The 15,502-nt window shown below is 42.3% G+C and overlaps 1 protein-coding gene across 4 annotated transcripts in view; it reads right to left on the bottom strand.

Moving 5' to 3' along the window:
* Positions 1 to 2,627: 2,627 nt before the first annotated feature.
* Positions 2,628 to 15,502, bottom strand: part of si:dkeyp-120h9.1 (Y+L amino acid transporter 2-like) — a 30,151-nt gene continuing 17,276 nt past the window's right edge. For all 4 annotated transcript variants that reach the window (XM_064979653.1, XM_064979654.1, XM_064979656.1 and 1 more), the window contains 7 exons: positions 15,035 to 15,160; positions 12,659 to 12,803; positions 12,258 to 12,381; positions 11,516 to 11,716; positions 10,966 to 11,115; positions 10,320 to 10,503; positions 2,628 to 9,828 (listed from right to left, as the gene is read on the bottom strand). In XM_064979653.1, the coding sequence (XP_064835725.1) occupies positions 9,734 to 9,828; positions 10,320 to 10,503; positions 10,966 to 11,115; positions 11,516 to 11,716; positions 12,258 to 12,381; positions 12,659 to 12,803; positions 15,035 to 15,160 (1,025 nt within the window). In that variant the 3' untranslated portion in view covers positions 2,628 to 9,733. The remainder of the gene's footprint in view (positions 9,829 to 10,319; positions 10,504 to 10,965; positions 11,116 to 11,515; positions 11,717 to 12,257; positions 12,382 to 12,658; positions 12,804 to 15,034; positions 15,161 to 15,502) is intronic.

The raw sequence follows: 15,502 nt of genomic DNA, 5'->3' as shown, positions 1-15,502 counted from the left end.
CTGCAGCATAAATACTAGAGGCTGAGACAGGAGCGGTCAGGAGACACTGTGGCCCCATCCGAAAGAATGGCCACATTTGTGTCCCCATTTCTTAAAGCGAAGCCTTGCGCTCTCCAGTCTTGACAGCACTGTTTCAAGTTTTTTTTAGATGGTCTTCCTCATTGACTCCAGACTCCGACCAATACTGGTTCATAACATGTGACCGACCAATACCGTTTCAGAACTTGACCAACCAATACTGGTTCATAACATGTGACCGACCAATACTGGTTCATAACATGTGACCGACCAATACTGGTTCATAACATGTGACCGACCAATACTGGTTCATAACATGTGACCGACCAATACTGGTTCATAACATGTGACAGACCAATACTGGTTCATAACATGTGACAGACCAATACTGGTTCATAACATGTGACAGACCAATACTGGTTCATAACATGTGACAGACCAATACCTCACAAGGTTTCTCCTCTCTAAGTTGAGACCTTGAAACTGACGGCAGCTACTGATAGGTGTGATTTGTGTGACTTGCATGAACATAGAAATTGGTTAATTGAACAGCACATGAATAGAACACAGAAATTGGTTAATAGAACAGCACATGAATAGAACAGAGAAATGAGTCATAAGAATATTGTTAGTTATAAGAATAGCACAAACAGTCAGCAAAAGCATGTTCTCCCAAACTGTACCGGAAGCCCGTGTGCACCTTGAACACGGCTGGGCAGTTATCCAACTCCACCGTAGTCCACAGGGGGCTTGTGGGTTTGTCTTGAATCACCATTATATAGGCTGCGTCCTCAACCACCACCTCCTCTTCTACCTCAGATGAATGGGAGCGGGTTCGGCCACTTGGTGGGCTTGGGGTCCTGACTGTCTTTTAGTAGTCTGGAGTGGGTGTCTCGTCTCCCTAGACTGGTGACGCTCGCGCAATATGGCCGCGCTTTTTGTTGTTGTTGCAAAGGTGACATTCTGCTCCTTAAAGCCTCAATTATCAGTTGAGTGGTTGTCTTTGCAACAGTCGCAGACTGTTACATAAGAACGTGGCTGCTGAGACAGGGCCAGTGACAGCTTGTTTAGGCTCTTGGTACTTTGTAGGGTCTGTGACCCCTGGTCTGCTACCTCTACTGCTATTACCTTTCCCAGGGCTGTTTTCCATGATAACTCTGCAATAGCTAGTAGTCGACATTGTGTCTGCTCACATCCTGCTCCCCGTACTAGCTGATCTCTGAAACGCCCCTCCAAACTCACAGCGTGATGCTTGATGCTTTAGACTGGCCACATACGCTACTACTGATTCACCTGGGCTTCTGCCACAGGACTTTAAACCTCTGTACGATCACGTAGGGTTTTAGATCAAAGTGTTCTCAAACACGCTGTATCAGGTTTGCATAAGTTATAAGCTGTGGTGCTACCAAGTCCATCACTAAACCATATATTGTGCTTCTACATGCTGATAGTAATATTGCCCTTTTTGTCTTGTCCTCATTCACATCATTTGCCTAAAAAAATTCAAGTCTCTCAATGTATTTGGACCATGTCTCTGAATTGAGATGAAACACATTCACGTCACCAAAATATGCCATAACTTCTCAGGTTAAAAGTCTATATTTTTGTGTGTTCAGCTATGAGACTCCGTTAGCAGTGTACTTCTGTCTATCCAGCGATATTTAGCTTTCAGTCATTTCTTCACGTTCTGTTTGCGCTCTGCACTACTCAGCACTGTGTGCACTTCGCACAGCAAACATAGCGTCGCTTACTTCACTCACAAACTCACGAGCTGTCGAAACTGTGACTCCGCCTCAACGTTGTCTCTAAAGTCTGCTATGCGGAAGGAGTTTTAACCCCGAATCATCAGATTACTTTTGTTCTTGTGAGAATTTAGCTTTGTTGTGGTCACCAAATATTATAAACTTGACCAGACTCAAAGCTAGGCACATGTACTCCCTGTCAAGGTGAATCTGAACGGCTTTATTTCCTGTTTTAGTGTTGAGTCGCATCGGCAACTCCATCTAGAACTAACCCATCACTCAGGTTACCACAGAAAGAGAGACATGCATGACCAGTCTATGGCTGAGATTATGTATAGGATAACCATCTAATTGCATAAAAAGTGTATATTTTCTTACACAAAACACAATTGAGAACATTCCTTTTTACATTTTCCCATTTCTATGTCAGCAACTGTCAGTTTGGTTCTTCAGATAGACTTGAAAGAAAATGTCAGTAAAATGTAACTAAATTCATGGAGTGCTGTGAAACGGGTCACTGCTGGTGATTTCAAAGCAGTCTTAGAGATTTAGCTTGGTGTAGGTCGTCATTGTAAATAAGAATGTTTCCTTAACTGATTTGCCTAGTTAAATAAAAGGTTAAACTAAGTGCATAGGCTGAACGTCAACAAGATCTATGGGCCTACGCCCATTCTTTTCTGGACACCAAAAGAGCAACCATGGTAACAGTTGTAACAATGTCAGTAACCCGTGATGTTGTAACATATCCTGTGTGTGTCAAAAGTGGCCTAAATGCAACAGTAACAAAATGCCATCAGTCCATCAAGGTTAGATTACATTGATGAAAAATAACACTAACAAAAGGCAAGCCAGAAAATGCAACAAACATCATAGTTCAGAATTGTATTTATTACATTTTAATTCCACGTCACATCTGAATCATTTAAAATACCAAAGTATATCTCCTTCCATTATAAAGCTTGTTTGTCATTTGGTGCACTGTACATTTCTCCATCATAAAATTGAACTAATACAAATGGTACAAAGCAGACTGACTAAGACTCAAACTGGAATAATGACTCAACATGTACACATCAACAGGACCATTACCGAACCTCTACGAGGAGTGACTCGAACTTGACCGTCAATGGACCATATACTGTAGATAGATACAATAAGCCACAACATATTGACCACAACCAGCTGTATAGGATTGAATGGCAAGACCGTAACATGGACAACTTGAGCAAACAGAATTGGAATGCAATGTAAGAACGGAATGAGAATAGTTCAGTGAAATGATCTGAAGGATGAAGTGATGAGTATAAGGGACTGGTATGAGAGGAACAACTTCAAGGACACACCACCATAACCTGGTTTCATAAGAGCTGGCAAGACACCACAAACAGATCTGGGACCAGGCTAACACAACCATACTGCAGCTTCCACGTAATACATCTTGTGCATTACAACTACATAGAAGGCTGCACCCCCTGCACTCTACAAGGTGTCAAAAGCCTTCCACAGGGAGGGTGGACAATGTTGACGCCAAAGCTTCCCACAGCTGTGTCAAGTTGACTGGATGTCCTCTGGGTGCTGGACCATTTTTGATACACACGGGAAACCGTTGAGCTTGAAAACCCCAGAAATGTTGCAGTTGACACAAACCAGTAGGCCTGGCACCTACTTAAAAGGAACTTGAAGTCTTTTGTCTTGCCCATTCAACCTCTGAATGGCACACATACACAATCCATGTCTCAAGGCTTAAAAATCCTTTAACCTGTCTCCTCCCCTTGATCTACACTGAATGAAGTGTATTTAACAAGTGACATCAATAAGGGATCATACCTTTCACCTGGTCAGTCTGCCATGGGAAGTTCTTAATGGTAATGAATTTGCACCACACTTAGTGTGTGTGTATATATATTAGTACTCCAAAAAGATGAACCAGAGAAACTGTACACCACTGATTGATTAGTCTCCCCCCCCCCCCCACACACAATAAATAAAATTCAAAGTTCAGACACCCAAATATAACATTCCTACTAAAAGAATCCAGTGCACCAGTACTAAAGATTGAGGCAGAAATGCCTATGTTGTTCTGTAAAGTGATGGTCCTTTTAAAGTGTTGATCGATCATTGCAAAGTTAGCATGTTTCTTTACAAGTCTTTCTGTATACAACCCCATGAGTCAGGAATGATGGTAGGAAATACAGTCCTATGGATGGACTGTATCAAGTTGGTGAGTTAATCTTTAAAAATGTCCCCAGTTTTGAATACAGTCATGCACATTGAGTTAAAAAAAAAACATTTTTGAAAAAGGCAAAGTTGCCAAACCCACCAGCAGTGGAAGATAATTGACGTCACCAAGAGTAACATATAATGCTAGGCAGATGGGTCTAACGTTCCACTTTTTTTGATCTGCCCACTGACAACAATCAAAAGTTACATCAGAAAGACTCTAGAGACATTAAAATGGCAGCCATACATCCGTGGAATTGTTTACATTGCACAAATCAGTTCATGTAAGACAAATGAATTTGATTCCGCAAGTCTCTTAACCTGTCAACAGCTCTGGATGGAATAAGAGAAAAAGTTACATTAAAGCAAAATGTCAAGATGCCATTGACCACATATGTACACTGAAAAATGCAATATATAAAGTGTTGGTCCCATGTTTCATAAACTGAAATAAAAGATTACAGAACTTTTCCATACACACAAAACCTTCTCTCAAATGTTGAACATATTTGGTTTACATCCTTGTTAGTTAGCATTTCTCCGTTGCCAAGATAATCCATCCACCCGACCGGTGTGGCATATTAAGAAGTTGATTAAACAGAATGATTGTTACACAGGTGTACCTTGTGCTGGGGGCAATAAAAAGGACACAAATGTGCAGTTACGTTACAACACAATGCCACAGCTGTCTTAAGTTGAGGGAGTGTGCAATTAGAATGCTGACTGCAGGAATGTCCATGAGAGCTGTTGCCAGACAATTGAACGTTCATTTCTACCATAGGCCGCCTCCATCATTTTAGAGAAATTTGCAGTACGTCTAACCAGCCTCAATGCCGCAGGCCACGTGTATGGCGTCGCGTGGGTGAGCAGTTTGCTGATGTCAACGTTGTGAACAGAGTGCCCCATGGTGACGGTGGGGTTACGGTATGGGCAGGCATAAGCTACGGACAACGAACACAATTGCATTTTATCAATGGCAATTTAATTGCACTAAGATACCATGACGAGATCCGGAGGCCAATTGTCGTGCCATTCACTGTCCCTCAACCACCTCTGATGAGTTCATGTAACACTATATAATGCATATTAGTCCAATATGTCCCGGCCAGTAGCTGTAATATTTGGTCCATTGTCTTAACGAATTGGACAGTAAAGAAGATGTTGCGTTCTTCTTAAAGAACACAGCTGACAGAATGTTCAATTAAAATGACATGGATGCACATGTGGCATTGAATCCTACCAAAAATACAGTTGAAGTTAGACGTTTACATACACTTAGGTTGGAGTCATGAAAACTCATTTTTCAACCACTCCACCAAATTCTTGTTGGCAAGTTGTGCATGACAAATAATTTTCCCAACAATTGTTTACAGATTATTTCACTGTATCACAATTCCAGTGAGTCAGAAGTTTACATACACTAAGTTCACTGTGCCTTTAAACAGCTTGAAAAATTCCAGAAAATTATGTCATGGCTTTAGAAGCTTCTGATAGGCTAATTGACATCATTTGAGTCAATTGGAGGTGTACCTGTGGATGTATTTCAAGGCATACCTTCAAACTCAGTGTCTCTTAGCTTGACATCATGGGAAAATCAAAAGAAATCAGCCAAGACCTCAGAAAAAGAAAAGAATTGTAGACCTCCACAAGTCTGGTTCATCCTTGTGATCAATTTCCAAATGCCTGAAGGTACAACGTTCATCTGTACAACCAATAGTACACAAGTATAAAGACCATGGGACCATGCAGCCGTCATACCACTCAGGAAGAAGACGCGTTCTGTCTCCTAGAGATGAACGTACTTTGCTGTGAAAAGTGCAAATCAATCCCAGAACAACAGCAAAGGACCCTGTGAAGATGCTGGAGGAAACAGGTACAAAAAGTATCTATATCCACAGTAAAACGAGTCCTACATCGACATAACCTGAAAGGCCGCTCAGCAAGGAAGAAGCCACTGCTTCAATTCCGCCATAAAAAAAGCCAGACTACGGTTTGTAACTGCACATGGGGACAAAGATCTTACTTTTTGGAGAAATGTCCTCTGGTCTGATGAAACAAAAACAGAACTGTTTGGCCATAATGACCGTATGTTTGGAGGAAAAAGGGGAAGGCTTGCAAGCCGAAGAACACCATCGCAACTGTGAAGCAGCATCATGTTGTGGGGGTGCTTTGCTGCAGGAGGGACTGGTGCACTTCACAAAATAGATGGCATCATGAGGGAGGAGAATTATGTGAATATATTGAAGCAACATGTCAAGACATCAGTCAGGAAGTTAAGGCTTGGTTGCAAATGGGTCTTCCAAATGGACAATGACCCCAAGTATACTTCCAAAGTTGTGGCAAAATGGCTTATTTACAACAAAGTCAAGGTATTGGAGTGGCCATCACAAAGCCCTGACCTAAAAAAAAAATAAAAAAAAAAGTGTGCGAGCAAGGAGGCCTACAAACCTGACTCCAGAGTTACACCAACTCTATCCGGAGGAATGGACCAAAATTCACCCAACTTATTCTGGGAAGCTTGTGGAAGGCTACCCGAAACGTTTGACCCAAGTTAAACAACTTAAAGACAATGCTATCCAATACTAATTGAGTGTATGTAAACTCCTGACCCACTGGGAATGTGATGAAAGAAATAACTATTATTCCGACATTTCACATTCTGAAAATAAAGTGGTGATCCTAACTGACCCAAGACAGGGAATTTTTACTAGGATTAAATGTCAGGAATTCTGAAAAACTTAGTTTAAATGTATTTGGCTAAGGTGTATGTACACTTCCGACTTCAACTGTATGTTGTAGGTTTTCTAGGTCTAAAACAAGATTACAAAAAACAATTGAAAGTGAGACATGCATGACAAGTCTATGGCTGAGATTTAATTAATAGGATAACCATCTAAAATTGTAAAAAACGCTTATGTTTTGTATAAAAAACAACAACATTGGACATATCCTTTATACAGTTGCCCATCTCTACATCAGTAACTGTCAGTTTGGTTCTTCAGAAAGGCTTATGGTTTGAAATGTGTCAGTAAAATTTTACTAATTTGAATATCGAGTGCTGTTAACATGTCGCTGTAGGTGACTTCAACGCTGACTGAGAAAGCTAACTAGATTTGTGTCCTAAGGGTATTGCTCCGATGTTTGCAAATTGAGCATTACTAAGCCCGAAGAGATTTTATTTTCAAATAAGAATTTAAAACTAAATTTGCTGAATTCCAGATTTTACAGTATTTTTACTTTTCCCCTTCACCAAAAAGTAAAGTAAAAAAAAAAGACAAAAAAAGTTGCCAACCCTTGGAATAGGATAACAGGTGTTACATTGAGTGGCTGCTGCCAACACACTGACTCAACTCCAGCCACTTTAATAATGGGAATTGATGGGAAATGATGTAAAATATATCACTAGCCAGTTTAAACAATGCTACCTAATATAATGTTTACATACCCTACATTATTCATCTCAAATGTATACGTATATACTGTACTCTAGCATCTACTGCATCCTTGTGTAATACATGTATCACTAGCCACTTTAACTATGCCACTTTGTTTACATACTCATCTCATATGTATATACTGTACTCGATACCATCTACTGTATCTTGCCTATGCTGCTCTGTACCATCACTCATTCATATATCTTTATGTACATATTCTTTATCCCCTTACACTGTGTATAAGACAGTAGTTTTGGAATTGTTAGTTAGATTACTTGTTGGTTATTACTGCATTGTCGGAACTAGAAGCATTTCGCTACACTCGCATTAACATCTGCTAACCATGTGTATGTGACAAATAAAATTTGATAACGGGTGTCATAATGAATAGGATAACGGGTGTCGTAATGAATAGGATAACGGGTGTCATAATGAATAGGATAACGGGTGTCATAACGAATAGGATAACAGGTGTCATAACGAATAGGATAACGGGTGTTATAACGAATAGGATAACGGGTGTTATAACGAATAGGATAACGGGTGTTGTAATGAATAGGATAACGGGTGTCGTAATGAATAGGATAACGGGTGTCATAATGAATAGGATAACGGGTGTTATAATGAATAGGATAACGGGTGTTATAATGAATAGGATAACGGGTGTTATAACGAATAGGATAACGGGTGTTGTAATGAATAGGATAACGGGTGTTGTAATGAATAGGATAACAGGTGTCGTAATGAATAGGATAACGGGTGTCGTAATGAATAGGATAACGGGTGTCGTAATGAATAGGATAACGGGTGTCATAATGAATAGGATAACGGGTGTTATAATGAATAGGATAAAAGGTGTCATAATGAATAGGATAACGGGTGTCATAATGAATAGGATAACGGGTGTCATAATGAATAGGATAACGGGTGTTATAATGAATAGGATAAAAGGTGTCATAATGAATAGGATAACGGGTGTCATAATGAATAGGATAAAAGGTGTTATGAACTGGGTGGTTTGAGCTTTGAATGCTGATGGTACATCAGACCGTACACCAAGGGTATCAAAAAAAAGAGTTTATTTTTATGTTGGTAGCCAGTTGACAATAGCAATAATGCCCCTCGGGGGTTTGTGGTATATGGCCGCGTTGCATCGTGCCTATGAACAGTCCTAAGCCGTGGTAGATTGGCCATATACCACACCCGCTCGGGCTGTATTGCTTAGAGCGCTGGTTTAGCGTAAAATATCTAAAAAAATCCATGGGCCTACGTGTTACTTTCTGGACATCAATAGGACAACCATGGTAACAGTAACAATGTGAATAACTGGTGATGTCATATAGAATGATAGCATCCAAGTGAGATCAAAAGTGGCCTAAAGGCAACAGTAACTAAATGACTGTCGTCAGTCCATCAAGGACAAACTGGTGATAAATAACGCTTTAAAACAAACGGCAGGACGGAAAAGGCAACAAACAGTAATCTCTTGTCATGGGAAGGAGTGAGTTATCAGGGAGAATAGCTTAGCTTGGTAGAGACAACTAAAGAACCAAATAGGAAACATTTTGTTCTAATTCAGTCGGTTCACCAATAAACATTACTTCAACTCCATAATGGCTCAACCCATGCCAGTTTCCTTACAGTACATAAGTCACTCGACACATCACTAAGTGGATGGAATAATCTTCAGTGACCCTTGTATAGGAGAGTACGGACCTAAAACTGTCAAAGACAGGTCATTGATAAGCAATTTGCGAGCACACACATACACACACACACACCTGGCCTCAGGAAAGTATGGTTGGGTTAGAACATGCATCTTTGATTAGCCCCCCCCCCCCCCAACTTAAAAAAAATAAAAATCATGACTTTAATATCCAACTCATTCAATATCTAGACAAAACAACAAACACTTCAATATCCACTAACTTCAAACCCAATCTTTGGTCAGTAGGAGGTCCTAAATGGTCAGTAGGAGGTCCCGTTGAAATCTCCATTTGGATTTCTTGCTTTTTTTGAATGGTTCAACTTCCATAATTGACAGCATCCATAGGTGTAACCAGTAGTCGTGAACTACATTGTGCTGTTTTGCATGTGGCAGGTCACCAGCAGTAGAAAGTGGCTTCCCTCAGGCCAACCATAGCACTGAACACAACACACTCACTGTGCAGTCCCATAGGAAATCAATTCACATCAATTAAATAAAAACATGGAAAAAAAGAGAATAAACTGCTTCATCGATAAGCCTTGAGGAGGGCGGTGGAGTGTAGCTGTGATGGTGGGCTGTATGTTCCACCTATGGCTCAGTCTCTCCTTTTACTCCAGCTTCTCCTCAGGGATGTTGTCCAGGTCTAGGTCAGGTGAGACCACACAGCACAGACACAGCTTCTGGGTGTTCAGGGAGATCCTGTCTGAGTAAAGGAAATATAACCAGGAAGGTGTCAAAACCAAGCACAGCTTCCCCAGAGCTATAAGTGTTACAACTTTTATAGTGCCCCCAACTACCGCATAGTAGCTCTACATTTTGTTATCCCAGTCTAATATTAGGCTAATTCAAAAAGGTAAAAGGTATGATACGAAACATTTCTTTCCACCACGTATATGCTGGCTTTAAACAATGGTCACCTATTATTCCTGTTAAATATTACATCTTTCCTCTTGAAGCACGCAAGCTCTAATCATTATAATTCAACCTGAAACATTTGTAAAGGAGAAGAAAAAAAAATCCACTCAAACTTTCTCTTGGTATTGTTTTCATTAAACCACTGTTGATACAGTTCCACAATGTTTTACAGGTCAGCAGTCCAGTTTTAGACATCGGACTTGCAAGAAAAAAAGTGTCACTTGATGATGTGACGCTAGAGGGGCTATAGGAGGGGTACAGAATGGCTAGAGGTCTCACCGAGCATCCTGCCCAGGAAGGCAGGTCTGGAGGAGGGGGGCAGGTGGATACAGATGTAGTAGACTGGCGCTCCAGAAAGAGCCACCCCGATACCCACCAGAGAGTTGATGGTATCACTGTAGAGAGGTACTACCACCAGGAACACACTACATAGACAGTACACTATGGGGAAGAAGAGGGAGAGCTGGAGAGAGAGGGAGAGAGAGAAAACATGCTCACAAAAGAGATGGAGGGGAACTTTACACTTATACATTTTGTTGTTTAAGCAAGTCAGTGAAGAACAAATTCTGATTTTATAATGACGGCCTACCCTGGCCTAACCCTAACGCGGACGACGCTGGGCCAATTGTGCGCCGCCCTATGAGACTCCCAATCACGGCTGGCTGTGATACAGTCTAGAATCGAACCAGGGTCTGTGGCGCCTCTAGAACTGAGATGCAGTGCTTTAGACCACTGCGCCACTCAAGAGCCATCATGCTCCCACAAATTCACCAAAGCGGTTGATAAAACGAACTGAAAAAGTCATTTCAAGGATTTGAGCCATATCCTGTACTAATAAATAACATAGTTACAATAGAATACAACTTAATCGTCCATCCAGAAGGAACATTTTGCTTTCACCTTACAAGACGTATTAAAACCTTACCTTGACGGGCCGGTGCATGTCCGGAGCTTTGACCCGGAGGTAGATCTGGCTGGCGATGGACAGACCAATGAACAGCCAGTAGTTAAAGCTGAAGTAGTTGATGAGCTGGAACACGTCCTTCACACACAGGTAGATCAGAGACATGCCGCCCTGCAGGACACACACAGGACACACTTCAATCTGATCCTAGATCAGAGACATGCCGCCCTGCAAGACACACGTCACCGATCTGATCCTAGAGCAGAGACATGCCGCCCTGCAAGACACACGTCACCGATCTGATCCTAGATCAGAGACATGCCGCCCTGCAGGACACACATTGGCCATGGAGTTTGCAGGGAGGACCCATGTTTGATTATGTGTGGTCACGGAGCCGCTGCTCCCGGGTGGAAAATACATTAGTAATGTCCATACACGTTCAGACTAGCAGGATAGAACCGGAACCTGACCAGGAGATTTACACGAGAGAACTATTACAAAACTACATGCAACGTCACACTACCCATCCATCAATGTGTGACGTGACTGATTTAAGTCATCATTCACTTACGTTGAAGAGCAGTGCTGGGATGGGAGTGTAGCGCTTGACGTGGATCATGCAGAGGACGTTGGGTAAATGACCCTCCCTGGAGCCCACGAAGAACAGCCTGGAGGCAGCGATGATGGAGGAGTTGAGTCCTCCGTAACAGGAGATGGCCACTGACAGGGGGATCAGCCACCGAGCCCAGCCCAGCATCTCATCAGCAAACGTCTGAAGAGAAAGACCACAGCGTCGGTTCTCGTCTGGGGTTTGTATACAACAACCAAGAGTCCATTTCAATTCAGTCCATTCATTGTCTTTCCATGGAGAAAATAGGAAAAGGGATTTTTCAGTTTACTTCCTGAATGGCAATGGAATTGACCCCATCTTTGCTAGCTACTGTCAACGCTCCTGAAAAGGTCCCTTACTCAGGGCCTTCTGTAATTACATGAGCATCATTGTCCTGTGTTCAAGCCAACCTCATCAACTAGATTACTTCCTGAACCTGGTTATCATCTCATCTAGCCCCACTAGGGAGTTGTGCATCTGGTACAGACAGAGCCTCAGAGGAACCAGAGAACACAACAACAGCTGGTCAATTAGCTACACTGAACAGATGCTGTTAATAAGACCTACCTCGTGACCTGCATATGGTTTAACCATTGTGTGTGTACATCTATAAGCAGTCCTTTGAAGTGAGAAGACCTTTTCATTCTTGATCATGATTGACTTTACATGGCAGTTGCCAACTCATCCATAACCTCAAACTCACCACAGCCACAGCCTCACTGGCCAGCACGGTTTCAGCATTCATCACGGTGTAGTAGGCAACGTTAGTCAGGATGTAGATCACCGTGACGATGGGCATTGAGATCCCTATGGCCAACGGGAGGTTCCTGGAAGGAAACGATAAAGAAATTGCTAGAACCCTATATAAAAACAACAAGGACAAACTTTGTGGGGAGAGAAACCTTGAGAGGAACCAGGCAGGCAGGGCCAGGCTTATGCTCCTTGTCTATATTCCACCACCACAGTCAGACAAAAATCAGTCAAGGAATGACAAGGTTTTGCAGTGTAGGGATGGTGAACCCAACAACTCAGGCCATTTTCCATGGTGTATTTAGTATTATTATTATTTTTTAAACATCATGGGAGGGGGCTGCCTCGCCTCACCTCTCCGGGTTCTTAATCTCCTCGGTGATAAAGTTGAGTGTGTCCCAGCCGGAATAGGAGTAGAGAGCAGCGTACAGAGCCAGAGCCATGTCCCCAGGGTTCAGTTTAGAACCCTTAAACGAATCCTCAAAGTTCTGTGTCTGGCCTGAGGTATGCAGAAGAGAGGGGGTAATAGTGAATTAGTCATTAATTGGGTATACTGTTGTTTAATGAGTTGTGTGTGTGTGTGTGTGTGTGTGTATATACACATAGAACCCTGATAGGCTGGAATGAGCTTTTAACCAGTGTCTATTCCACAAGTTTCCACCAATCTATAACGTTAAAATGCCTATTTACTCTGTTCCATCTGACTGTACAATCCACTGTCTCATCAGCCCAGGTAGGGAAGTTAGAAACTTGAAACTTCACAAAAACCCTCCAGAAATTCTCTTTATTTTAGACAAACATTTTGTTTAACAGCAGAGTTTGTATAAACCTTACTGTCTGTATCTCCAACATGGTTTCAATATTCAAATTCGATCACCAACTGTCCCATAGTAATGACCATGTCGGGGGCGGTACGAGAGAGAGAGGCAGGCACCATTTCTCAACCAGTCGAAATCATGAATCAGCATCATTTTATGGATATATACAAAGGAATGTCAATTGAAAAAAAAGGTTTAAAAAAAATGAGGTGCAGCTGGTTCGCAGTCTTTCCAGCGTCAGTTTGAAGTTAAGAGTTAGCTGTGTTGTTGGCTAGCTCCTCTGAACAACAGTGTCCTGACGAGAGAGCACATTTTACATGTCAGGCGAAATCTCGCCTCATTAGCTCATTGTTATGTATCCAGATAAAATGTCACTAGAAAACAGCTTAAACAAAATGCAGCTACTGTTATTCTGTCTGCACTGTTTGACGTGAATAAGTTAGCCATAGTTGGCTAGTTAGCAAGAGATAAGAATGTTGCCATGTAACATAAGGGACGAACAACTGGGTCGCAGCCAGAGACACAGAACAAAAAGACAACCGAACCAATAGAACGAACGACCAGCCGGCTTGGTTAGCAACCCTAGATGTGTCGGGACGATGTCTTATGGAAGGATGAAATAGAATTAATAAAGTCATCAAAACAACATTTTTAATGAAAATATCAATCATTATTTGAATATAATGGTAACCTGTTGTATAAGAATGGTAATGCCCTTAAAGCCGGTGTTTGGAGGATATCGGCACAGTTCGCCAGCCCTGCACTTCACCTTGGGCCTAACAACACCCATAACATTTAGGGATGCACGATATATCGGTGAACTTATCGGAATCGGCCAATATTAGCTAAAAATGCCAACGTCGGCCCGATGTCTAGTTTAACACCGATGTGCAAAACCGATGTCAAAGCTGACGTGCCACCTATATAACGTAGGCAGATGACGTAATGACGCCACGAAAAATATAGCTCTACACGTGCAACTCAGCCTTCCGAACCTTGCCCACAATATCTGCTGTGTGGATGGAGCAGTCAACAAGTCCAGCAGTCATTTGAAAGAGTAAGAACATTTTTGGTCAGTGTGGTGTGTAACCTTTATTCAACTAGGCAGGTCAGTTAAGAACAAGTTCTTATTTACAGCCTATTCCGGCCAAACCCGGACGACACCGGGCCAATTGTGCGCCGCACTATGGGACTCCCAATAACGGCCGGATGTGATACAGCCTGGATTCAAACCAGGGACTGTAGTGACACCTCTTGCACTGAGATGCAGTGCCTTAGACCGCTGCGCCCGTGTTAACTATACTAGAATGTTTTAAAGGCTACAAAAATGTTAAATATCAGTTATTTATTGAATGTTCCCGGAATTTTGCAACTCTTGTTATCGGTATCATTTTTTTTTGGCAAGGAAAATATTGGATATCGTATCGGCAAAAAATGTCATATCGGTGCATCACTAGTGACAATATATCCTCCAAACACCGGCTTCTCGGGCATTATCACTTAAATAGAATTGGGCTATACAGCCTAGCTATTTTCCAGTGGTACTATTCTCTTTACCATATAACCCGTTAGCAATATGGCACACCCGTACGACCGATTAGCAATATGGCACACCCGCACGACCGATTAGCAATATGGCACACCCGCACGACCGATTAGCAATATGGCACACCCGCACGACCGATTAGCAATATGGCACACCCGCACGACCGATTAGCAATATGGCACACCCGCACGACCGATTAGCAATATGGCACACCCGCACGACCGATTAGCAATATGGCACACCCGCACGACCGATTAGCAATATGGCACACCCACACCCATGTGACCGATTAGCAAGTAAAGCTCCATCTTGACAATGTATCAGGACATTATCATGGTTACATTGGTGCATCCCCAGGGAACATACCTTGTCCCAGCTTGACCATCCCAGCGACGATGATGACGATGAGAGCCAGGACCTTAGCTACCGTAGAGACCACCTGGAGGATGGCCCCCCACTTCACCTTCATACAGTTCACACATGTCAGGAGACCTAGGAGGAGGAGAGATCAGTGTGTGTTTGACAGCGGAGTCCTCCGGTATAGAGAAGACCTGAAATTGACCTCGGCAATGCTGGTTAAAAATCAGTACAACAACTTGCTGACTCACCAAGCTAGTGGAACTAGAAATGGATAGAGATTCAAACGTGATAAAGCAGAGTCCGATAAGGCTAATGGCTTAGGAATGATCCCTGATAGAGTGTCTGATAAACCCATCTCTATCCACCACTACAGAGAGAGATGATAACATTACAGTCCAGGAGGTCAGGCTGTTCTCCATCATGTCAAGTCATCTGCATCATATAACAGCAGGACAGTGTGCACCTGCAGGCAGA

This window comes from Oncorhynchus masou, chromosome 12 (genome assembly GCF_036934945.1).
Source record: "Oncorhynchus masou masou isolate Uvic2021 chromosome 12, UVic_Omas_1.1, whole genome shotgun sequence".
Taxonomy (NCBI): domain Eukaryota; kingdom Metazoa; phylum Chordata; class Actinopteri; order Salmoniformes; family Salmonidae; genus Oncorhynchus; species Oncorhynchus masou.
Note: the sequence above shows the minus strand (reverse complement) of the source record. Positions and strands in the feature narration are given on the sequence as shown.